General features: G+C 46.2%; 1 protein-coding gene across 4 annotated transcripts in view; it reads left to right on the top strand.

The window, feature by feature from the left end:
* Positions 1 to 26865, top strand: part of DENND1A (DENN domain containing 1A) — a 1299692-nt gene that overhangs the window by 854244 nt on the left and 418583 nt on the right. For all 4 annotated transcript variants that reach the window (XM_063936848.1, XM_063936849.1, XM_063936850.1 and 1 more), the window contains exon 12: positions 16587 to 16688. In XM_063936848.1, coding sequence (XP_063792918.1) covers positions 16587 to 16688 — 102 coding nt within the window. The remainder of the gene's footprint in view (positions 1 to 16586; positions 16689 to 26865) is intronic.

The following is a 26865-nucleotide window of genomic DNA, read 5'->3' as shown; positions in this document are numbered from 1 at the left end:
GGGACTTGGAGGATTCCAAGTTACTGGACGTAGTCAGGGCCCTGGAAAGTATATGTTTCCAGGACGGCTGGAGTCAAGAAAACTGACTCGCTATTTATCCTGTATGCACCCAACAAGCTGGGTGCTCCTGCTTCTAAGCAGACTATTGCTCGATGGATCTGTAGCACGATTCAACTTGCACATTCTGCGGCTGGACTGCCGCACCCTAAATCTGTAAAAGCCTATTCCACGAGGAAAGTGGGCTCTACTTGGGCGGCTACCCGAGGAGTCTCAGCTTTACAAATTTGCCGAGCTGTTACTTGGTCGGGTTCAAACATTTTTGCAAGAGTCTACAAGTTTGATACCGTGGCTGAGGAGGACCTAGAGTTTGCTCATTCGGTGCTGCAGAGTCATCCGCACTCTCCCGCCCGTTTGGGAGCTTTGGTATAATTTCCATGGTCCTTACGGAGTCCCAGCATCCACTTAGGACGTCAGAGAAAATAAGATTTTACTCACCGGTAAATCTATTTCTCGTAGTCCGTAGTGGATGCTGGGCGCCCATCCCAAGTGCGGATTGTCTGCAATACTTGTATATAGTTATTGCCTAACTAAAGGGTTATTGTTGAGCCATCTGTTGAGAGGCTCAGTTATATTTCATACTGTTAACTGGGTATAGTATCACGAGTTATACGGTGTGATTGGTGTGGCTGGTATGAGTCTTACCCGGGATTCAAAATCCTTCCTTATTGTGTCAGCTCTTCCGGGCACAGTATCCTAACTGAGGTCTGGAGGAGGGTCATAGTGGGAGGAGCCAGTGCACACCAGGTAGTCCTAAAGCTTTCTTTAGTTGTGCCCAGTCTCCTGCGGAGCCGCTATTCCCCATGGTCCTTACGGAGGCCCAGCATCCACTACGGACTCCGAGAAATAGATTTACCGGTGAGTAAAATCTTTTTCTCTGGACACTCCCAGTAAGCGGTCAGTTACCACCCACAAACGTCCTCCTTCTGTCAATCGCTTTGCGAACGCCCGTGCAAACGGATTTTTCGCACCATCCCGTCACTTACCGGCGATGCCCGTTGTTGATTGCCGAAGCGCGTGTGCATTGCGGTGCATACACAGTTAGTACCTGATCGCCTGCTGTGCGAAAACGCACAGCAGCGATCAGATCTGAATGACCCCCCCCCCCCCTTGTCCACACATTTCTGATCAAAACCCACCACATTTCCAGCAGTGTATAGTGCTGCACCTTTTCCATCTACTACAGAGATTCCCAAACGCGGTCCTCAAGGCACCCAAGCGGTCCTGGTTTAAAAAAAAACCTGGACTATTGGGGTGCATTGAGGACTGCGTTTGGGAACCTCTGATCTACTATATTAACCTTATCTTCATAAAGTATTTTCTCTTACGTCCTAGAGGATGCTGGGGACTCCGTAAGGACCATGGAGTATAGACGGGCTCCGCAGGAGACATGGGCACCTAAAAGAACTTTCTAGTATGGTGTGCACTGGCTCCTCCCTCTATGCCCCTCCTCCAGACCTCAGTTAGATCTTGTGCCTAGAGGAGATGGGGTGCATTACAGGGAGCTCTCCTGAGTTTTCTGTAAAAAGAATTTTGTTAGGTTTTTTATTTTCAGGGAGCTCTGCTGGCAACAGACTCCCTGCATCGTGGGACTGAGGGCAGAGAAGCAGACCCACTTCTTAAGAGTTAAGGGCTCTACTACTTAGGCTACTGGACACCATTAGCTCCAGAGGGAGTCGAAACACAGGTCTCACCCTGGGGTTCGTCCCGGAGCCGCGCCGCCATCCTCCTCACAGATGCCGGAAAAAAGAAGCCGGGTGAGTAAGTCAGACATAAGAAGACATCAGGCGGCAGAAGACTTCAGATCTTCATGAGGTAAGCGCGCAGCAGGAAGCTGTGCGCCATTGCTCCCACACTTACACACACACATGGCACTGATGGGTGCAGGGCGCAGGGGGGGCGCCCTGGGCAGCAATAAACCTTGTTTTAGGCAAAAAAGTATGTAGTTAGGCTGCGGAGGCAGTAAACTACGGATCCCCGCCATTTTTTTCAAATTCACGAGCGGGACCGAAGCCCGATCCCTCAGCACTAACCAGCGCCATTTTCTCCACAGAGGCTGCAGAGAACGCTGGCTCCCCGGACTCTCCCCTGCTGAGCATCAGAGGAATGAAAAAAAGAGAGGGGGGCACATAATTAAGGCGCAGTGAGTGGGGAAATCTATATACATTTATATATATAAAAGCGCTATCTGGGTTTTTTTTTTTCTGGGTCAGTTGGCGCTGGTGTGTGCTGGCATACTCTCTCTCTGTCTCTCCAAAGGGCCTTCTTTAGGGAATTGTCCCCTTATAGTTATATCCCAGTGTGTGTGGGGTGTCGGTACGTGTGTCGGCATGTCTGAAACGGAAGGCTTATCCAAAGAGGAGGTGGAACAGATGAGTGGTGTGTCTCAGTCGGCGGTGCCGACTCAGGATTGGATGGATATGTGGCATATGTTAAATGCTAGTGTAGCTTCACTGCATAAAAGACTGGACAAAGCAGAGTCCAGTGCGTCGGCAGGTAATCAATCTACGGATTATACCGACTCACAGGACCCGTCGGGGTCCCAGAAACCTCCCTTCTCACAAATAAGGGACACAGATACCGACACGGACTCTGATTCCAGTGTCGACTATGATGAAGCAAGATTGCACCCCAGGGTGACAAAAAGTATTCAGTGCTTGATTATTGCAATAAAAGATGTGTTACATATCACTGATGAGCCCTCGGTGCCCGACACGAGGATACACATGTTTAAGGGAAAGAAACAAGTTATAAACTTTCCTCCTTCCCATGAAATTAATGAGTTATGTGAAAAAGCATGGGAAACTCCAGATAAGAAACTGCAGATTCCCAAAAAGGTTCTTAAGGCGTACCCTTTCCCTACACGGGACAGGGTACGTTGGGAATCCTCTCCCACAGTGGACAAAGCCTTAACACGCCTTTCCAAGAAGGTGGCGCTACCGTCCCCTGACACAGCGGCCCTCAAGGATCCTGCGGACCGAAGGCAAGAGACTACACTAAAGTCTATCTACACTCATACTGGTACTTTGCTTAGACCGGCAATTGCGTTGGCATGGGTATGTAGTGCAGTAGCAGCTTGGACGGATACACTGTCAGCTGACCTTGATACCCTAGATAGGGATACAATTTTGTTAACATTAGCTCATATTAAGGACGCAGTCTTATATATGAGGGACGCTCAAAGAGACATTGGTTTACTGGGTTCAAGAGCCAATGCTATGGCTATTTCGGCAAAAGGAGCCTTATGGATCCGCCAATGGACGGGGGATGCAGACTCAAAAAGGCATATGGAGGTTTTACCTTACAAAGGTGATGTATTGTTTGGGGACGGCCTCGCGGACCTGATCTATACAGCTACCGCGGGTAAGTCGACCTTTTTACCTTTTGTTCCCCAACAGCAAAAGAAACCCCCACAATATCAGATGCAGTCCTTTCGGTCGCGTAGATCCAGAAGAGGTTGGGGCTCCTCTTTCCTCGCCAGAGATAAGGGTAGAGGCAAGAGGACACCTGCTGCAGCTGGTTCCCAAGAGCAGAAGTCCTCCCCGGCTTCTGCTAAGTCTACCGCATGACGCTGGGGCTCCCCTGCGGGAGTCCGCACAGGTGGGGGCACGCCTTCGACTATTCAGCCAAGTCTGGGTTCAGTCAGACGTGGACCCTTGGGTGATAGAAATAGTCTCCCAGGGCTACAAGCTGGAATTCGAAGAGGTGCCCCATGCCGATTTTTCAAGTTGGCCTTACCAGCTTCTACCCCAGAGCGGGAAGTAGTGCTAGCTGCAATTCAAATGCTGTGTCAACAGCGAGTGATTATCAGGGTTCCCCTGAGCCAACAGGGAAAAGGGTATTATTCAACCCTATTTGTGGTTCCGAAGCCGGATGGTTCGGTAAGGCCCATTTTAAACCTAAAATCCCTGAACCTGTACCTGAAAGATTCAAATTCAAGATGGAATCGCTCCGAACGGTGGTAGCCTGCCTGGAAGGGGGGGATTTTATGGTGTCACTGCACATAAAGGATGCTTACCTTCATGTCCCCATTTATCCCTCTCATCAGGAGTACCTGAGATTCGCGGTACAGGATTGTCATTATCAGTTTCAGACGTTGCCATTTAGGCTGTCCACGGCCCCGAGGATTTTCACCAAGATAATGGTGGAAATGATGGTGATCCTGCGCAAGCGAGGAGTCACAATTATCCCATACTTGGACGATCTCCTGATAAAAGCGAGATCAAGAGAGCAATTACTGGAGAACGTGTCACTCTCTCAGAGAGTGCTTCAACAACATGGGTGGATTCTCAATCTACCAAAGTCACAGTTGGTTCCGACAACTCGACTACCGTTCCTAGGCATGATACTGGACACGGAACAAAAGAAAGTTTTCCTCCCGTTGGAAAAAGTCCAGAACCTCCAGAACATGGTCCGAGAAATACTAAAGCCGAAAAGAGTGTCAGCTCATCAATGCACTCGGGTTCTGGGGAAAATGGTGGCAACTTACGAGGCCATTCCCTTCGGCAGGTTCCATGCAAGGACGTTTCAATGGGATCTTCTGGACAAATGGTCCGGGTCCCATCTACAATTACATCAAAAAATAACACTGTCCCCCAGGGCCAGGGTGTCTCTTCTATGGTGGCTACAAAGTGCTCATCTTCTAGGGGGTCGCAGGTTCGGCATTCAGGACTGGATCCTAGTAACCAGGGACGCGAGCCTCCGAGGATGGGGAGCAGTCACCCAAGGAAGAAATTTTCAGGGACTATGGTCAGACCAGGAGTCCTGTCTACACATCAACGTGTTGGAGCTAAGGGCCATATACAACGGCCTTCGACAAGCGGAGAATCTTCTTCGCAACCTACCGGTTCTGATTCAATCAGACAATGCCACAGCAGTAGCTCATGTGAACCGCCAAGGCGGGACAAGAAGCAGAGTCGCGATGGCGGAAGCCACCAGGATTTTTCGCTGGGCGGAAAATCACGTAAGCATTCTGTCAGCTGTCTTCATTCCGGGAGTGGACAACTGGGAAGCAGACTTCCTCAGCAGACACGATCTCCATCCAGAAGAGTGGGGACTTCATCAAGAAGTCTTTGCAGAGATAACGGGTCTCTGGGGAGTTCCTCAAATAGACATGATGGCGTCACGCCTCAACAAGAAGCTTTGGAGGTATTGTGCCAGGTCCCGGGACCCTCAGGCAATAGCAGTAGACGCTCTGGTAACGCCATGGGTGTTCCAGTCAGTCTATGTGTTTCCTCCGCTTCCTCTCATCACAAAAGTGTTGAGGATCATAAGACGAAAAAGAGTACAGACAATACTCATTGTTCCAGACTGGCCTCGAAGGGCCTGGTACTCAGATCTTCAGGAGATGCTCACAGAAGATCCTTGGCCTCTTCCTCTTAGAGAGGACCTGTTACAACAGGGGCCCTGTCTGTTCCAAGACTTACCGTGGTTACGTTTGACGGCATGGCGGTTGAACGCCTGATCCTAGCGGAGAAGGGTATTCCGGAGGAGGTCATACCTACTCTAATAAAGGCTAGGAAGGAGGTGACGGCAAAACATTATCACCGTATCTGGCAGAAATATGTCTCTTGGTGTGAAACCAAGAATGCTCCTACGGAAGATTTCCATCTGGGTCGTTTTCTCCACTTCCTACAGACAGGAGTGGATATGGGCCTAAAGTTAGGCTCTGTTAAAGTACAGATTTCGGCTTTGTCAATATTCTTTCAGAAGGAATTGGCTTTTCTTCCAGAAGTCCAGACTTTTGTAAAAGGAGTACTGCACATCCAGCCTCCTTTTGTGCCCCCAGTGGCACCATGGGACCTGAACGTGGTGTTGCAGTTCCTTAAATCACAATGGTTTGAACCCCTTAAAACGGTGGAGTTAAAATTTCTCACCTGGAAGGTGGTCATGTTGTTAGCCTTGGCATCTGCGAGGCGTGTGTCAGAATTGGCAGCCTTGTCTTACAAGAGCCCTTACTTGATTTTTCATGTGGATAGAGCGGAATTGAGGACTCGTCCTCAATTTTTACCCAAGGTGGTGTCTTCCTTTCAAATGAACCAACCTATAGTGGTGCCTGTGGCTACGAGTGACTTGGAGGATTCCATGTCCCTGGATGTAGTCAGGGCCTTAAAAATGTATGTAGCCAGGACGGCTAGAATTAGGAAAACAGATGCATTGTTTGTCCTGTATGGTTCGAAGCAGACTATTGCTCGCTGGATCTGTAACACGATTCAGCAGGCTTATGTTACGGCTGGATTGCCGTTACCGCATTCAGTAAAGGCCCATTCCACTAGGAAGGTGGGCTCTTCTTGGGCGGCAGCCCGGAGCGTCTCGGCATTACAGCTTTGCCGAGCAGCAACTTGGTCGGGGTCGAACACTTTTGCTAAATTCTACAAGTTTGATACCCTGGCTGATGAGGACCTAGCATTTGCTCAGTCGGTACTGCAGAGTCATCCGCACTCTCCCGCCCGATTGGGAGCTTTGGTATAAACCCCATGGTCCTCACGGAGTCCCCAGCATCCTCTAGGACGTAAGAGAAAATAAGATTTTAAACCTACCTGTAAATCTTTTTCTCCTAGTCCGTAGAGGATGCTGGGCGCCCGTCCCAGTGCGGAAAATCTGCAAGACTTGTATATAGTTATTGCTTACATAAGGGTTATGTTACAGTTAGAATCGGTCTTGGACCGATACTGTTGTTTGTTCATACTGTTAACTGGTTATGTATGTTCCAGATTATATGGTATGATTGGTGTGGGCTGGTATGAATCTTGCCCTTAGATTGACAAAATACTTTCCTCGTATTGTCCATCTCCTCTGGGCACAGTTCTCTAACTGAGGTCTGGAGGAGGGGCATAGAGGGAGGAGCCAGTGCACACCATACTAGAAAGTTATTTTAGGTGCCCATGTCTCCTGCGGAGCCCGTCTATACCCCATGGTCCTTAAGGAGTCCCCAGCATCCTCTGCGGACTAGGAGAAAAAGATTTACTGGTAGGTTTAAAATCTTATTTTTTCTCTTATGTTCTAGAGGATACTGGGGTCCACATTAGTACCATGGGGTATAAACGGGTCCACTAGGAGCCATGGGCACTTTAAGAATTTGATAATGTGGACTGGCTACTCCCTCTATGGCCCCCCTACCAGACTCAGTCTAGAAAATGTGCCTGGAGGAGATTATTTTTCTATTTGTTATTTTCAGGCAGGTCTGGTTGGCACCAGACTGCCTGTGTTGTGGGACTTAGGAAGGGAGGAACGGCCCAAACTCTCATATGGTTAATGGTCCCGTTCCCCGCTGACAGGACACTGAGTTCCTGAGGGAACTATTCGCAAGCCCTACCACGGCGAGCGTACATTCCCGCAGCATGCCACTACCCCTAACAGATCCAGAAGTGAGAAGAGTGGTGAGTAGAAAGCCGGTGTCCCGGTTAGCGGGTCACCGGCGGTGATGGCGGCATAAGGGTATGGAGACACAACGCTGACAGGCAGGCTGCGGCTCCATGTTTCAGAGGCCTATTATGTGTGTCCCGCTGTGAAGGGCAAGCTGAAGCCTTAAAATACAAAATCTCCACACTGGCAGCAGCTTACAGGAGCTCTAACCCACTGTAAAGCACATTATAAACCTCAGCCAGTATAAAAAACCGTGAAGACAGTGCGCCATTAAGGGGGCGGGGCTTCACTATGAGCGGATCCAGTGGCTCACCAGCGCCATTTTCCCTCTACAGCTCTCACTGTGCAGACTGCTAGAGAAGCGCAGCTCCTCCAGAAGGACTCCAGATTACCTCAACGGTACCAGGGGGTTATAGGAAGGGGGGGAGCAGTATAAGAGTACTGATACCCTATTAAGTGTACTTAGTCTGCGACCCAGCAAGGCTTAAGCTTTAGCAGAAGAGCGCTGTGTGGCTGGCTCCATCTTACTCTGTTTCTCTCTAGAAGGGCTCTGTGTGGGGTTAACTTTTTTTCTCCTGTGTGTGTGTGTGTGTACACTTCACATTACAATGTTTAAGGAGTGTGTTTCATGCACGGCAGAGTGCTTTTCTTCCCCGGGGGATCACTACAATGTACTCAGGATAGTTCTCATTCTCAGTCTAGTGGATCCGAACCAGCATGGTTGGATTCTCTAAAAGGGATGATTTCGAATATTTCTAATAAATTATCCCAGAATGAGAAAGAGACGCAATACTTAAGACAATCTGTGGATGACCTGATGAATAGAGATTCATTTCCCATACCAGCGTCTCAGACCCCTGCCATTTGTCCACAAAAGCGTACACTGGCCCAGATCCTGCAGACTGGCAGTGATGACGATGTGACAGACACAGAGGAGGATGAGGTAGACTCAGTGGGGGAGGGGGGGATATGCAGCTCTGTCACAGGGAGTACAGGCTCTGATAGAAGCTATTAGAGACGTTCTGCAAACTCCTGATAAGGTGACAAAAGAGGGTGACGTGTCTTATTTTAATGTAAAAAATAAATTCTCGGCTACTTTTTCTGCATCAAAAGAGTTGAATTCTCTGTTTGAGGAAATCTGGGTTAATCCTGATAAAAAGTTTCAGATCCCTAAGAGATTACTCACATCCTTCCCTTTCCCTCAGGATCATAGGAAAACATGGGAAAACCCACCGATTGTTGACGCATCGTTATCTAGGTTGTCACGTAAGATAGTCTTACCTGTCCCTGGGGCAGCCTCCTTAAAGGACACGGCTGTCCACAAAATTGAGAACATTCTCTAATCCCTGTACACAGCTGCTGGGGTGGACCAGAGACCCACTATTGCTTGTGCATGGATCACTAGGGCCATTGCAAAATGATCAGGAAATCTAATTGACGAGTTAGATTCCTTATCCATGGGAGAGATAGTTTTACTCCTACAGCATATACAGGACTCTGCAAATGTTATGGTAGAGGCCATAAAAGAAATAGGATTGCTCAATGCACGCAACACCGCCATGGCAGTGTCAGCACACAGGGGCCTATGGCTACGCCAGTGGATTGCGGACGCGGATTCCAGGAATGGCGTGGAAAACCTACCATTCAGGTGAGGCCCTGTTTGGAGCTGAACTAGAAACGTGGATTTCCAAGGCTACAGCGGATAAGTCTACATACCTTCCTTCTGCAGCTTCCCCAGCTAGGAAAACCTACTCCAATGCTGCAGTCCTTTCGGATGGCAACATTTTAAAATAAAACCAAAGGTTCTTCTACGGCCTTCAAGGGCAGTAGAGGTAAAACCAAAAAACCAGCAACTGCAGGTACACAGGAACAGAACCCCGGCTCTGCTTCCTCTAAGACTTCAGCATGACGGTGGTCTGCACTGCCTGTAAGACAGGCAGGTGGGAGCCCGATTTAAAATATTTCAGTCACATATGGGCAACATCATGCCAGGATCCCTGGGTCAAAGATCTTATCGCCCAGGGCTACAGACAGTTTCAGGAACTCCCACCTCACAGATTCCAAATCAGGCTTACCAGCTTCTCAAGAAGCAAGTATGACTTTACAGAAAGCAATTCAAAAACTGGTACAGACTCAGGTCATTGTTCCAGTTCAACTTCAACTGCAAAACAAAGGTTATTATTGCAACCTGTTTGTGGTACCAAAACCGGACGGTTCGGTAAGGTCCATTTTAAACCTCAAGTCGTTGAACCCGTACTTACGGGTGTTCAAGTTCAAGATGGAATCTCTGAGAGCGGTGATCTCAGGTCTGTAGGAGGGGGAATTCTTGGTGTCTCTAGATATCAAGGATGCATACCTTCATATTCCGATTTGGCCGCCTCATCAGTCTTATCTAAGGTTTGCATTACAGGACTGTCACTACCAGTTCCAGGCCCTGCCATTTGGCCTCTCTACGGCACCGATGGTGTTCACCACGGTAATGGCAGAGATGATGTATCTCCTCCGCAAACAAGTAGTGAACATAATACCGTACCTGGACAATCTGCTGATAAAAGCACCATCCAGGGAGAGGTAGTTGGACAACATTGCCCTCTCAACCCGACTACTCCAGGATCACGGGTGGATTCTGAACCTACCAAAATCTCATCTGGAACCAACACAGAGGTTTCCGTTCCTGGGGATGATACTGGATATGGAGGCACAGAAGTGCGGGATGTTCTAAAACCAAACCGGATATCGTGCATCTATGCATTTGCCTCCCGGGGAAGATGGTAGCCTCTTACGAGGCACTGCAGTATGGAAGGTTTCACACAAGGCCCTTCCAGCTGGATATGTTGGACAAATGGTCCGGATCGCATCTTCACATTCACCAGAGGATCCGTCTGTCGCCAAAAGCCAGGATTTCTCTTTTGTGGTGGCTTTAGACTTCTTACCTGACCGAGGGCCAAAGGTTCGGGATTCAAAATTGGATTCTGCTAACCACAGACGCAAGCCTCAGAGGTTGGGGAGCAGTCACACAAGGGGAACAGTTCCAAGGAAAATGGTCAAAACAGGAAACCATCCTTCCAATCAACATTCTGGAACTAAGGGCCATATACAACGCCCTTCTACAGGCATCACATCTTCTTCAAGATTAGGCCATTCAGGTTCAGTCGGACAATGTGACGGCGGTACTGTACATAAACCAATAGGGAGGAACGAAGAGCAGAGCAGCGATGTCAGAGGTGACAAGGATTCTCCTCTGGCCGGAAAGACAGGCAGTGGCACAAGTTGTCGGCAATCTTCATCCCGGGAGTAGACAACTGGGAAGCAGACTACCTCAGCAGACATGACCTCTACCCAGGAGAGTGGGGCCTTTACCCGGAGGTGTTCGGGTGCTTGACACGTCGGTGGGGAATGCCACAAATCGACATGATGGCCTCTTGTCTCAGCAAGAAGCTCAAGCGGTATTGTTCCAGGTCGAGAGACCCACAAGCAGTGGGGGTGGATGCTCCGGTGACTCCATGGGTCTACCAGATGGTGTATGTGTTTCCACCACTTCCATTGATCCCAAAAATTCTCAAAAGAATAAAAAGGAAAAAGGGTCAAGCAATTCTCATTGCTCCGGACTGGCCAAGAAGGGCCTGGTACGCGGATCTACCGGAGATGCTCCTAGAGGACCAGTGGCCTCTACCTCTTCGCGAGGACCTTCTACAACAGGGGCCGTTCGTCTATCAAGACTTTCCACGGCTACATTTGACGGCATGGAGGTTGAGCGTCAAATTCTAGCCCGGAAAGGAATCCCGGATAGGGTTATTCCAACCCTGATCCATGCCAGAAAGGGGGTAACGTCTAAACATTGCCACCGTATTTGGAAAAAATATGTCTCTTGGTGTGAGAACAGGAAATTTCCTGCAGTGGAATTTCAACTGGGACGTTTTCTCCTTTTTCCGCAGTTAGGTATGGATGTTGGCCTACGTTTGGGCTCCTTTAAAGTCCAGATTTTGGCATCATTAATTTTCTTCCAGAAACAATTGGCTTCTCTCCCTGAGGATCAGACATTTTTGAAGGGGGTTCTGCACATCCAACCACTCTTTGTGTCTCCCACGGCACCTTGGGATCTCAACATGGTGTTGCAGTTCCTGCAATCAGAATGGTTTGATTCTTTACAGGACGTTGATGTCAAGTTTTTTACGTGGAAGACCGTCACACTGTTGGCCTTGGCTTCTGCAAGGCGTTTGTCGGAGCTGGGGGCGTTGTCTCACAAAAGCCCCTATTTGATTTCTCATGAAGATAGAGCTGAACTCAGAACTCGTTAGCAATTTCTTTCAAAGGGTGGTGTCTGCGTTTCATATCAACCAACCTATTGTGGTTTCGGTGGTTACCGACACCTCTGCTACATCAAGGTCCTTGGATGTTGTGAAGATCTATGTGAAGCGGACAGCTCGTCACAGAAAATCTGACTCGCAGTTGTTTCTCTATGATCCCAATAAAATTGGGTGTCCTGCTTCAAAGCAGACAATTGCACGCTGGATCAGGCTTACTATCCAGCATACTTATTCCATGGCAGATTTGCTATGTCCAAAATCTGTACAGGCCCACTCTACTAGGTCAGTGGGTTCTTCCTAGGCGGCTGCCCCCGGGTGTCTCGGCTTTACAGCTCTGCCGAGCAGCTACTTGGTCAGGTTTGAACGCGTTTGCTAAGTTCTAAAAGTTCGATACTTTGGTCTCTGAGGACCTTCAGTTTGGTCAATCAGTTCTGCAGGAACCTCAGCACTCTCCCACCCGGTTTGGGAACTTTGGTACATCCCCATGGTACACATGTGGACCCCAGTATCCTCTATGATGTAAGAGAAAATAGGATTTTAATTACCTACCGGTAAATCCTTTTCTCGTAGACCGTAGAGGATACTGGGCGCCCACCCAGTGCTTCGTTTATTCCTGCACCGTTACTTGTTGTTGGTTCAGCAGTTGCTGTTCCTGGTTTAAAGTTTGGTTAGCTTGGCTGTCCTCTAGTTTGTGTGTGCTGGTTCGGAATCTCACCACTATCCTTTCTATCTTCTCAAAGTATGTCCGTCTCCTCTGGCACAGTTTCCTAGACTGAGTCTGGTAGGAGGGGCATAGATCGAGGAGCCAGCCCACACTATCAAATTCTTAAAGTGCCCATGGCTCCTAGTGGACCCGTCTATACCCCATGGTACTAATGTGGACCCCAGTATCCTCTACGGACTACGAGAAAAGGATTTACCGGTAGGTAATTAAAATCCTATTTTTTCACCACTGTGCTGAGCCTATTTTTGTATTTTCTAGGCTAGTCACATTCCAATATGAGTATCAATAAATTGTTTAGAGGGACACACAACCAAATTATATCTATTTTAATTTCAGAAGATTTAGAATTTTTAGAAAATACACTTTGTGGTTCTTGATTTGGCATCAGTCTACTTTTTAAAGCTTGAATCTTGAAATCAAAATGGGGAGAGCTTAACTATTTCTGTTGGTAGGGTATTAGTAAGTGCACAAATCAATGGAAGGAGTCTGTATAATCCAGTATGAAGGAGATTGAGCAACTTTAGTGCTCTCTCCCAATCTCCTCGCTCTTGTTGTTTTTATGAGGTGAAGGCAGGGACGGATCTAGGGGGGGGGGCGCGCAGGGGGCGACCGCCCCCCCCCCCTAACACAGTCATCGCCACGCCCACTTTTAAGTAGAAGAGAGCTCTCCGGGGAGAGCCTGAGGCAGAACGATGTGCTGCAGCCTATACCACAGCAGCACAGAGGAGCCAGGAGAGCAAGGGTTACAGAGCATTTGCCCCTCACTTGCTGGTGTGTGGGTACTAGGGCTAATAAATACAATTACCCCATAGCACAGTCACATGTACATAGAACAATCACAAAGCTCTATCTCAGTCTCACTCAAAAAGTTCAGTCAGAATTGAGAGGAGGAGGAGTTAGGATTGCAGATGGGAGGAGTCAAGATTAAACAGTAAACCGCCCCCCCCTAAAGAAAAGTCTAGATCCGTTCCTGGGTGTAGGGGATTATTGTATGTGTACAATAACTACTAGGGTCACCTCATTTGAAAGAGATGACCTCTTTCAACAAAGTTGCTCCTAAATGTGTAAGCGACAGTCTTAGGGAGATCACACTCTCCCTTTTCCAAGCCTGCTCAAAAATATTATTATCTCCACCTCCTCCCTGGCCCTCACTTGCAGTAAATACTAGTGTGGGCCATGTAAGTATAGTTTTATCCTTAGTTGAATGCCTTCAGTGCTAAGGACAAGTGGAACTTGCCATGATCACTTATGAGGTTCTCTGTACGTACAGGACAAGTCCTACTTATCCTTAGCTGCAAAGGGGCAACGATGACTCAGCATTGCTATATATCACTTATCTTGTATTATCAAATCGAATCACTTTGCTTAGCATTGCAAATTAGTAATGTGCGAATTATGCATTTATCAGGCTGGGTGTACCTTTACCAGAGGACATTTTAAGTTAATATTTAGTGTTTCTTCCTACAATATATATCAGTTATACAGTATAACAACAGTTTTCAGCTAATTCATTTCAAGGATCTTTTGAATATCAAGTATTATACATACATACATACATACATACATACATACATACATACATATATACATGCATACATGTACATGCTATACATTAAAAATAGAAAGATGCATTCAATATCACATTTATTTGTTGTTTGTAGCAATTATATATACAAGTTATTGAGACAATGGGAACATGTAGGATGACAGAAGCACTAGTAAAATGATTGCATCTCATTGGTTGCTACAGTTTTCTTCTACATCAGTTTATATGAATGTACCTAAGTCAGTGGTTCCTAATCATTTTCCAATCACGATGCCCTAGAGTATCAGAATTTTTTTCAAGGCACCCCTAGGCCAAAAGTTTCTTATTGAGAAATTTAGAAAATAAATATTAAATTAAGTAAATTGTGTTTATATGTCATCCTTAGGTTCAGTTGTGCAGTGAGGAATAAGATTTGCTTCTGTTTGCCCATATGTTTTATGATTGACAGCCACCAGCACTGGTTTTGCTTTTACATTTACCATAAATAATTTGAATTGGTCCTGGACCACCAACCCAAGGCACCCCTGCAAGTGCCCTGAAGCACCCCAGGGTGCCACGGACACAGTTTGAGAACCACTGACCTCAGGACTGTATTGTCCAACACCTTATGATTATTATGTAGAAAAATGCAAGGCTTATATTATGTGCACATGCAGGTTCTTCTGCTGGATTGGTAATATTTATCCACTGGCAAACTTTTAGTATGTGTACCCCAAATGCTCTTCCTAGACTTTCCAACTATGAAATGCAAGGCCATGTAGTATGGTCTGGTGCTGACCACATTAGTTTGTCAATGTCATGGGCTCTTCTCCGTTCTTTTTGATAATTTCACCCATTGAGCAGTGGACGTAATGGATGAGTGACCTGATCCACCACAAGTCACCTGTAGTGTTTTTAGTTATAGATAACTTGAGGCCCACCAAAGAGTTGTAGCTGAGAAATGGCTAGAACCATTGCCTACTACTAATAAAATCGGGTATAGACGTTTGATAATTCTGTCATTTCCCTGGCACATTAAAAATAATTCCGCTTGCCTGTGTATTAGATTATATGGGTGATAGTCACATGCAGATGTGTCCTCACATGCTATTGCCACCGTCGCGCTAAACAACCCTTCTCGGCGTGCCAGGTCCCGTGGTGGTACAGAGCGAGTGGTGCAAATAGAAGGCAAATTTTAAAAAAAGGTCACTCTGCTACACCAGTCATTGTGGGTCACTCACTGCCACGTGGCATTCTGGTTGTACGAGTACAAATCAGTATTTTTTTCTTAAATATTTTTTTATTCGAGAAGCCTCATAATATAAATAAGATGGTGCTCACAGCTTTAACCTTGGATTAAGGGGGCTATCCAATTAGCCATGGTAAATTAGCATGGCTAATGGAGCCCCCAGGGGCTATCCAATTATCCCTGAAACGCCGATACTTATTGGGATTATGTTTCGTGTACCATAGGCACATGAAGCAAAATCCCTGATAACCAACCCTTAGGGACCCGTTTATTTAATTGCAAAAACACATGGGCCCGGGTACTTATCCTGGATCCCATGAGTTTTGCGCCCAAAAACTGGACATTTTTTGGCTGTACAAAAAGCGTTACATTTGTATAACCCAATGGTCAAAATGAGTATCGGGCTAAATTTGCGATATTAGCCCCTTTTTTTACGCCTGAAAAATGAGTGCTGCTAATAGGATATCAGCCTTGGTTCAGCTCTAATATATCAGACTATCATAGACAATAATGGCAACTGTGGTATCTGTAACATGGTACTAATGTAGATCACGTATTGTGAAAACAAATAGCTTCCTTTTAATGGTTACCACCAATGCATATTTTGTAGGAAAGCCTGTAATCTCCTTGCAAACATTAGTTAGCAAACTCTGACCCCCCATTTCACATGGATTTCAATTGCACTTTGCAAATGCAATCCATAGCAATGCAAATGCAGTAGCAGGTGTATATATACCTCCTCGCTGCATTTGCGATCGCAGTGGGATCAAACATTGTGACCGTCGGTCGCAATGTTCATCTGCGACAGCAAGCTGAGTAAGCCTCGTCTTACAAACGTTGACTGCGGCGCAGTCCTTGGCCTTAACACTTCTGGCAATAGTGCTTGCCCCTATCTCACCCCCCGAATGCCCCTGCCTGTCAATCAGGCAGAGGCGTTCGCAATATTGCGATGTAATCGCAGGACCCATTCTGCACATGTGCAGAACGGATCCTGCGCATGCGCAGTTTCCCAATTATCGGAAAACTGCACAGGGGATCGCAGGAGCGAACCAACCTGGATAACCCCATTTGTTCAAACATGATCACTGAATCTTTATTTTAATTAAATTATTGCCAATTATTTATAATGGCCTTTATTGAAGAAATAATCATATTTCTGATTTGACATGTAACATACCTACATTGATAGAACATATTGTATGATAAACAGGCTTATAAAAGGCAAACTTAGTGACAGTGACATCAGTAGTAATAATATTGCATCATCTGCAATACAGTGGTCAACGTCGTCACGCATGCTAAGGACATAATTACTTTGTGTTAGGTGTTTGTAACCTTTTCCTTGTTTCCTGGTTTCAGAAAGTGAAAGTTATGAGTCTGGAAGATGTGGTGGTTCTGAATGTTGACACAAACACTTTGGAGACTCCTTTCGATGACCTCCAGAATCTACCAAGTGAAGTGGTCAGTACTTTAATCCTTAACATTGATGTATCAAGTTGAGTATGATGTTTATGGAAGAAGAAACACTTGTGTCAAATTCAAACCTCTGTGAAAAAATACCATCTTTGCATTCACACATCTATCACACACAAAGTAGAAATGAAAAACCTAAAATAGAGCACTCACAAAACATTTGACTCACAAGCTAAAAATACAGTACTGCTATACCCGAAAGGATAAATACATACTAAGTAAACAATATAAATAGTATTTATTTAAAGGAGAATTATACTGTTTTTAGTATGCTGTGTAAAATGAAATACAATCGGTCTTTGCAATGAATATATTTAAAATAAATGCACAATTTTAAATATATTTGCAGCCTTTTCCCTTTAGCATGTTAAAACCTCTCGCCATCTCACAGGTTATACTGACTAGTGAACAGCTACAGCTGTGTCTGTATACATCTCGCCTCAATACGCCACGCAGTGGCAGATGCCTGGCATGAATGAGCCGTCAGGTCCCGTGAAACTCCGCTAGCATCCATCTTCTTTGCTGACAATGCATGGGCAGACTAGATGGGCCAAGTGGTTCTTATGTGCCTTCAAATTATATGTTTCTATCTCTAAGGAGCTCACTCTCCCTCCCTCTCTCTCTCTTACTCTCCCTTTCCCCCCTCTCTCCCTCCGCCTCTCTTTCTCGTCCTCTCCATCTCTCTTCCTCTCTCTCTCTCTCTCTCTCTCCCTATCTCTCTCTGTCTCTATTTAGTTTTCTCTTTTTCCCTCCCTCACTCTCCCAACTTATCTTTCTCTAGCATCTATAAGGGATATTGGGGACAGAATTAGTACGATGTGGTATAGACGGGTCCAAAGGAGCCAGTTCACTTTAAATTTCTTCAACTGGGTGTGCTGACACCTCCCCTCTATGCCCTCTCCCACAGGCAGTTTAGAAAAAAGTTCCCTCAGGAGAGGATGCGCACTCCATTTTCTTCAATTTCTTTTAAAATGTTGCTTGTTTCGGTATGCTGTTTGGGCAACAACATACCTGCGCCGTGGGAGTTAGGGGGGGAAACGGTCACCGGCCTCATGAGGTACAGAGCCGCTTCTTCGCTGCAGGACCACCATCCTGAGGAGCGTTTTTTTTCAGCGGGGCACTGCGCCTTAGCTGCCACAGCTTGCCGCACACGCCTAACAGAACCTGAAGGTAATCGTCGTGGTGAGAACAGGTGCCCCTCGGTTCATTGTGCGGCAGACGTATGGATGAGACATGCGGGTGCCCCTGCGTGAGACTGGCAGGAGGTGTGTTGTACCAAGCATTTATGTGAGGCTATACAGCCTGTGGAGACATAGCCAGTATAAAAATCTCATCAGTAGCTCTGGCGCCATAGCGTGGGGCGGAGCTACATCAGAGCGGGCTCAGCGGCATTTTGGCGCCTTCCTCTGCCTAAGCAGCAGCCGCCTCATACAGCTCCTCCAAACGGTCACAGGAACGCTGGTACCGGGTGTAGAGGGGGAGAGCTGCTATTAGTGCACAGTTTACATTCCTGGGGAATTATCTGTACTGCAGTATCACTGTTTTATAGTACTACAAAAACGCCGATAGTCTCACTGGGGCTGTACAGCGTTGGGTGCGCTGGTGTCCTCTCTTCTGTGTCTCCTCTCACATGCAATAGGGCAGGCTTGTTTTATATTCAGTCTGTGTTGTATGTGTATTGTTTCTGTATTTCATTATGGTGAAACAGAAGTCATGCAATGTATGTAATGCCAGATTCTCCCCTAATTCATCAGGCTCTATTTCATGTGAGCACTGTAGTCAGTCATCACAAAATGCTGATAATAACATGGGGAGAGTCCAGAGCCTTCCTGGCTGGGGGCTATAAAAACTATGATGTCGGATATGTCATCTCGGCTCACTGCCAATCCCAATAAAACACAAGAACTGCAACAAGCAGTATGTAACATAACTGCTAAGGCTGATGCTTCCCATCCTCCCACTGTCTGCTACAGGTGCACAAAAACGTACTTTACCTGCAATCCTATCAGATTCTGATGATGATGTACAGGTGAATGGGGATGATGGGGACCCCATTAGTGGGGATTCCACCCCTACACAGGGTATAGAACCCCTCATATTGGCTATACGGGATGTGTTAAAGCTCCCCCTTGAGGACGCTACTAATCGGCAGTCATTCTTCCTCCCACAAGACAAATTGACAGTCACTTTTCCTGATTCCAAAGAAGTGGATGATTTATTTAAATTAGCCTGGAAAAATCCAGATATAAAATTTCAGGTATCCAAATGGTTTTTAAATACCTTCCCATTTGCCCCTGAAAGTAGGAAATTCTGGGAAGAATCTCCAGCTGTAGACGTCTCAGTCTCTCGCCTTTCTAAAAAGTCAGTGCTCCCTGCTACGGGCTCTTTTACTGTAAAGGACCCAGGGGATAGGAAAATAGAGACCACTCTAAAATCTATCTACACTGCTGCAGGTGTAGCTCAAAGGCCGGTCATTGCTGGTTGCTGGATGACACATGCCATTCATACATGGACTACTCAGATTCAGGAGGGTCTTTCGGGTGTTTTAGAAAAGTTACAGTAGTAACCAAGGTCAAAACACATGCAGGACATGGCAAGAGTCCTCTGTGACACCCTTAAGGAAATTGGCAATATAAATGCTAGGACCACTGCTATGGCCATGTCTGCGCGCATAGCCATATGGTTGCGTCAGTGGATTGCAGACGCTGACTCCAAACGTAATGTTGAATCTCTTCCCTTCACAGGTGAATGGCTCTTTGGAGGTGAATTGGACGCACGGATCTCAAAGACTACTGCTGGGAAATCCAGATTTCTCCCTTCGGGGGCTCCGCCTGCTGGGCGTACCTACCTGGGACCGTCTACTCAGTCCTTTCGGTCCTCCAGATTTCGATCTAGGGCCAAGGGTGCCTCCAATGCAGCTAGAGGCTCCAGAGGTAAGCCTAAGAAACCAGCCGTTGCCGGCTCTCAGGAACAGAGCACCAGTTCAGCTTCCACAAAGACTTCGGCATGACGGTGCCCACCCCAAGGGGATCTCGTGGTGGGAGCTCGGTTCCATCACTACAGCCACATCTGGAACGGTTCCTGCCAAGATGCCTGGGTAAGGGACCTTATCTCTCAGGGTTACAAGCTGGAGTTTGACGGTGCTCCTCCCCAATGATTTCTCAAATCAGGCTTACCAGTTTTAGAAAATGTGTGTGTTACGCTATTACTGCCCATCGACAAGTCATTGTTCCAGTACCCCTGCTACAGCGAGGACAAGGTTACTACTCCAATCTGTTTGTGGTGCCAAAACCAGACGGGTCTGTGAGACCCATTTTGAATCTGAAGTCCTTGAATCTTTACCTGAAGGTTTTCAAATTCAAGATGAAATCTTTGAGAGCGGTGATCGCAGGCCTGGAACAACAGGAATTCCTTGTGTCCCTGGATATCAAGGACGACTACCTACATATCCCTATTCGGCCTCCTCATCAGGCCTAGCTGCGGTTCGCCCTATTGAATGATCACTACCAGTTACAGGCATTGCCTTTCGGCCTGTCTACAGCTCCGAGGGTGTTCACGAAGGTAATGGCGGAAATGCTGTTCCAGCTCAGAGTCCAGGGGGTCAACATTGTCCTTTACCTGGACGATCTCCTGATAAAAGCAAGTTCCAGGGAGCTTCTACTGCTCCATATAGATCGCACTGTCCAACTTCTGTCTCACCATGGGTGGATCCTCAATTTACAGAAGTCTCAACTGGAACTGTCTCAAAGGCACCTGTTTCTGGGTATGATCCTGGATACTGTAGCTAAGAGAGTGTTCCTCCCAGAGGTAAGGTGAGAACACTTCAAGAGATGGTTTGCATGGTTCTCCAACATGCTTGAGTTTCCATCCATCTTTGCATAAAATTGTTGGGAAAAATGGTGGCCTCGTACGAGGCAATACAGTTTGGCAGGTTCCATGCCAGAGCCTTCCAATTGGACATCCTGAACAAGTGGTCCGGTTCACATTTTCAGATGCACCGAATGATTCAGCTGTCACCCCAGGCCAGGTTTCACTCCTGTGGTGGTTACAGTCTTCCAACCTGCTGGAAGGTCGACGTTTCAGGATTCAGGATTGGATCCTCCTCACGACGGATGCGAGCCTGAGGGGATGGCGAGCTGTCACCCTAGGGGCGCAATTCCAGGGCAGGTGGTCTGCCCAAGAGGCCCTTCTTCCGATCAACATTCTGGAACTTTGGGCTATCTACAATGCTGTGATTCAGGCCTCCCCTCTACTCAGGGATCAGGCGATCCAGGTTCAGTCGGACAATGCCACGGCAGTGGCATACATCAACCGATGAGGAGGGACAAAAAGCAGGGCCTGCATGCGAGAAGTGTCAAAAATACTTCTATGGGCGGAAAGAAATGCAAGAGCGCTGTCCGCAATTTTCATTCCATGAGTGGACAACTGGGAAGCGGACTTCCTGAGTCGCCACGACCTCCACCCAGAGGAGTGGAGATTGCATCCTCCGGTGTTTCAACAGATTGTCGACAGGTGGAGATTCACGCAGATCGACATGATGACGTCTCGCCTCAACAAGAAGCTACGCTGCTACTGCTCGCGAACCAGAGACCCTCAGGCGAGTACGGTGGACGCACTGACGTCGCCTTGGCCCTACCTGCTGGTCTACCTATTTCCTCCGATTCCGTTGATCCCAAGGGTGCTCCAGCAGATAAGACATCACAGAGTACAAGCAATCCTGATTGCGCTGGATTGGCCCAGAAGGGCATGGTATGCAACTCTTCTGGACATGTCCGTAGAAGACCCTTGGCCTCTGCCGCTAAGAAAGGATCTTCTTCAGCAAGGACCGTTCGTCTATCCAGACTTACAGTGGCTTCGTTTGATGGCATGGAAGTTGAGCGGAACATCCTAGCTCACAAAGGGCTTACCAAAAAGTTAATTGCCACTATGGTGCAAGCCAGAAAACCTGTGACGTCAAAACACTATCATCATATCTGGAGGAGATATGTCTCTTGGTGTGAGGAGCACACGTATCCGCCTGCGGAGTTTCACTTGGGATGTTTCCTACGTTTCCTGCAGGCTGGTGTGGATAAAGGCATATGTCTGGGTTCCGTTAAGGTCCAGATTTCAGCTCTCTCAATTTTCTTTCAGAAGAAATTGGCTGTGTTGCCAGAAGTTCAGATCTTCTTACAAGGGGTACTCCACATACAACCTCCCTTTGTGCCGCCTACGGCACACTGGTCTTTGGATGTAGTGTTGAAATTTCTACAGTCCTCCTGGTTTGAGCCTCTGATGACGGTAGAAGACAAGTATCTCACATGGAAGACACTGATGTTATTGGCCCTGGCTTCTGCTAGACGTATCTCAGAATTGGGGGCCCTATCGTGTAAAAGTCCATACTTAGTCTTTTACGAAGACAGAGCGGAGCTCCGGACTAGACAGCAGTTCCTGCCGAAGGTTGTCTCCGCATTTCACCTGAATCAACCTATTGTGGTTCCATCCTTTTCTGACGTTTCGGCTCCTCCGGAGTCTTTGGCTGTTGTGCGTGCTTTGAAGATCTATGTCAGGCTCACAGCTCGGGTCAGGAAGATGGATTCCTTGTTCGTGCTTTATGATGCGCAGAAAAAGGGTTTCCTGCTTCACAGCAGACCATTGCTCGTTGGATTAGGCTTACTATCCAACAGGCCTATGTGTCGGCAGCCTTACCTGTTCCTCAGTCTCTAGGCCCACTCTACAAGGTCAGTGGGCTCTTCCTGGGTGGCTGCCCGTGGAGTCTCGGCCTTACAACTATGCTGAGCCGCTACCTGGTCGGGGGAAGAACACTTTTGTAAAATTCTACAAATTTGATACCCTGGCCAAAGAGGATACCCAGTTTGGGCAGGCGGTGCTGCAGCAGTCTCCGTACGTTCCCGCCCATTCTGGAAGCTTTGGGACATCCCCAGCGTACTAATTCTGTCCCCAATATCCCTTATGGATGCTAGAGAAAATAGGATTTTAATACTTACTGGTAAATCCTTTTCTCGTAGTCCATAAGGGATATTGGGCGCCCACCTCCGTGCGGTGACTGCATGTTATCTGTTATGTGTTTCCTGTTCAGCTGTTGCTGTTTTTCTGTTGCCAGCCGTGGCCAGGTTTTGTTATGGTGTGCTGGTGTGAAAATCTCAACACACTTTTTGTTATCATGTTTCCTTCTCTCTAGTATGTCCTTTCTCCTTCGGACACTGTTTTACCTATAACTACCTGTGGGAGGGGGCATAGAGGGGAGGAGCCAGCACACCCAGTTAAAGAAATGTAAAGTGCACTGGCTCCTTTGGACCCCATCTATACCCCATTGTACTAATTCTGTCCCCAATATCCCTTATGTACTACAAGAAAAGGATTTACCGGTAGGTATTTAAAATCCTATTTTAATATATTGCATTTTTTTTTTATTTTTCAGTTATTTAACAAGCCCTCTAATTGTATTATGGTTTTAAAAGTGCTCAGAAATTAATGCATATTCTAATCAATTAATACAATTAATTATAAGGCATCTCAAAACTCTGCAGTATCAGCAGTAATTAAAATTAATCCTCACAAAAACAGAACAAGTACATACTGTATGAGGTAAGGAACTCATATTAAAATCTATTCCATATATAAGAAATACAATAACTTAAAATAACTAAACAGTGAATATTAATAACACACACTAATAATTTGATACTTTCATTTTATAGTAATATATCTTTATAGTGTACATAAAATATTTTCGGTCATTAGCATATAGCAAAGCTCATACATTATTGCACTGGATAATATACCTGAGTTAAAAAAATGTGTTTTTATGGTAAACGTTTTTCTGCTCAACTTTTTTGGTAAACATATTATTTTCAGTAGGTCCTTTCTCTTAAACCTACCTGTCTCACCACCTCCTTCATTATACAAATTGTTGCCTCTGTCCCCAATTTCATTATCACATCAATTTTACATTGTCAGTCAGGGGAACATTCTGCATCTTGGCATTGCTACTGCATGTGTTGCGTGTCCATACAACCATTACTGTCACACATGCATGCAGGACAGACAAGTAACTGCTGGGCAGGCATGTGTGACACCAGAACGTGTGAGGGGTTCAGTATGATTTACCGACGGTCATAATCCCAACAGCCATTGGCCTACAGTCAAAATACTGAGATGGTCAAAATACAGACATTCATTATGCTGACATGTTCAAAATGCTGACATATTCAGAATACCGATATTTGAAATGCTGAAATATCAAATTACCGACGTGAGTTTTTGTGTCAATGTCGACAAGGACACCGTCTAAGTGTACCGCGTCCCCTCACTGCGCTCGCCATGCTTCGGCACAGTGCCTCGCTGCGCTCTGCACACTATTATATTCCCCCTCCAGGTCCACTGGGATGGTACAATATGAACAAGTCTGTTTTGGGGCACAAATTCCTCAAAAATGCATGTTGGCATTTTGACATGTCAGCATTTCAAATGTCTGTATTCTGACTATGTCGGCATTTTGAACACGTCACCATAATGATTGTCGTTATTTTGACTGTCGGTCAATGGGTGTCAGGATTATGACTGTATTGTGTCCATCGGTAAATCAGCTGCTACCCCGTGTGAGGTTTCATATGAACTCCTCCCCGTTCTGCGACTTCAGACAGGAAGGCGAGCCAGCTGTGTGGCCAAATCAGACATTGGTCCTGTCACTTGCTGACGCCGAGCCGCAGCATTTACCTGTGTGTAGCTGGCCTAAATGCTCAAAAGAAAGTGAAAAATACAACAAAGTCACAGAACTTTCCATGATACGTTTACGAAAGGTGCAACAGACATCTCAGATTATCTACATATTACCTTTTAAGATACTCTGTGCGCACAAAACAGAGACCTTTGTTTTATGCTCACATTTTGATTTCAATAGATGTAAAAAAAGAAAAAAAAATCAACATTCAGCTGAAATCCATAAAATAAAGCCAACATCGCAAGAGTCTGAGCACTGCACAAATGTTTAAGGATCGAGCTCTCTCCCTATATAATTTATGCTTTATTAATGAAAAGGTTGCTGGTTGCTCTTTTTCATATTGCATATAAATATTTATAATTCTTGCATAGTATATGGAGTTTTCCTAGACGTGTGGGTAGTTTCTGCTCTCCTGTTATGTCAGTGTTCTTTTCTTTCAAGGCCTTTTCTTTTCACTCAATTTCCCAGGCAAATTGTGTAGAATAACTCAATATTAATCAGGCTCCTATGTTCCTACATATTCTTATTGTGCTGGAAGACTGGCTGGTGCTTTATTCAGTTCCTAATGTACCCCAGCAAATGGGCTGTTGGTTAAATGCTTTTCATTTGCTAAGACAAAGTTGGAACAATTTTGCTTGCGGTTGTATCGATGCCACCTGCTTCTGAAGTGCTCTTAATTAATAGATCAAAGCTCGGGTACACGGGCTGCAGAATATACAGACCGGGGAAGGTAACAGCTCTTTGATCTGTAACACGCTGTGTTTCGGCAGGAGGAGGGTTTTTACTCCTCTATACTCATCAGCTGTTGTTCCAAATTAATTTATCCTTAACCAAAGGGGATTGGATTGCTTATTATTTACATTAATTTAACGCTGTCATGCCATGCCAACCTGAAACTGCTCAGCACACATATGTATATACTATATATATATATATATATATATAATTTTTTTTTTTTATTATTACATTTTATTTATAAGGCGCCACATGTGTTTTGCAGCGCCGTACAGGGGACAAAACATTGCATTACAGTATATATATATATATATATATATATATATATGTTGTTTTTTTTTGTTTTTTATATTGTAGCAGTATGAAGGTAACCTAGCAGTAGCTGTGTGGGGCTGGAGGGATCTGCCCACAAAGGCAAGTAAACTCAGGTTAGAGCACACATAATTGCTGCAGAGTGGACTAAATCTGGCTGGGGTTGTAAAAGCAGTGGCTGCTGAAGAGCCCAGTGTGCCAGGAAGTCAGTGGGGGCTAGTGGAGGCCAGTGCCTGAGCCTGCAGGGAAGACCACCAATCTCTGTTACTGAGCTTATGTTGTGAGAAGAATCCAGGCCAGTGGGCCTTGAGTGTGGAAAGGCAAGGAAGCCAGTGTTCTTACCTGCAGAAGGCAGGGAGAACCAGATAGCTCTGAGACTGTATGTGAGTAGTTGTGGCAGCCGCCAAATCAGGCCGGAGCCTGGGGATATTCCTGTAAGAGACAAGACTCAGACTTTTTGAGAGACTTTGTTTGCAGACTACTGTAGCTGCCCAAATATAGTGAGGGGTGAAAAGTGAGTTATTGCCCCACACAGGTGCCAGGCTGTTGTTTTTGTTCCATTTTTTCTGACAGTAACGCACCATTTCATTTATTTACCTGAAAAGCTGTGTGTGGACCTTGATTAAGCACCTAGAGACAATGCAACACTGCACACCTCTACATATATATACAAATACACACCCACCATAACATTAAACCAATGACCGGTGAAGTGTATAACACTAATTGTCTCATTACAATGACACCTGTCAAGGGGTGGGATATATTAGGCCATGTTCTAATAACTGTTCTTGAACTTGAAGTGTTGGAAGCAGGAAAAATGGGCAAGCCTAAGGATCTGAGCGACTTTGACAAGGGCCAAATTGTGATGGCTAGATGACTGGGTCAGAGCATCTACAAAACAGCAGCTCTTGTAGTGTGATCCCAGTATGTAGTGGTTAGTGCCTACCAAATGTGGTCCAAGGTTCATTAATGCACATGATGAGTGAAGGCTTGCCTGTCTGGTCCAACCCCACAGAAGAGCTACTGTAGCAGAAAGTGCTGAAAAAGCTGGTGCTGGACATCATAGAAAAAGCTATCAGAAAAGCAGTGCATCTCAGCTTGCTACATAGCAGCACACCAGTCACAGTCCCCATGCTGTCCACTGCTGAAAGCGCCTACAGTAGGCATGTGCGTGTCAAAACTAGACCAAGGACTAAAGGCAAAAGGGGGCCTATTCTAATGAATGATGTTTTCTTTTACATCATGTGGATGGTGGGTGCATATGTGTCCTGTACATGGGGAAGTAATGGTACAAGCATGCACTATGGGCAGAAGGCAAGGTGGTCCAGGCAGTATGATGCTTCGGGCAATGTTCTGCTGGGAAATCTTGTGGTAAATTTACTAAGATGGGAGTTC

Source organism: Pseudophryne corroboree, chromosome 8 (assembly GCF_028390025.1).
Source record: "Pseudophryne corroboree isolate aPseCor3 chromosome 8, aPseCor3.hap2, whole genome shotgun sequence".
NCBI classification, from domain to species: domain Eukaryota; kingdom Metazoa; phylum Chordata; class Amphibia; order Anura; family Myobatrachidae; genus Pseudophryne; species Pseudophryne corroboree.
Note: the sequence above shows the minus strand (reverse complement) of the source record. Positions and strands in the feature narration are given on the sequence as shown.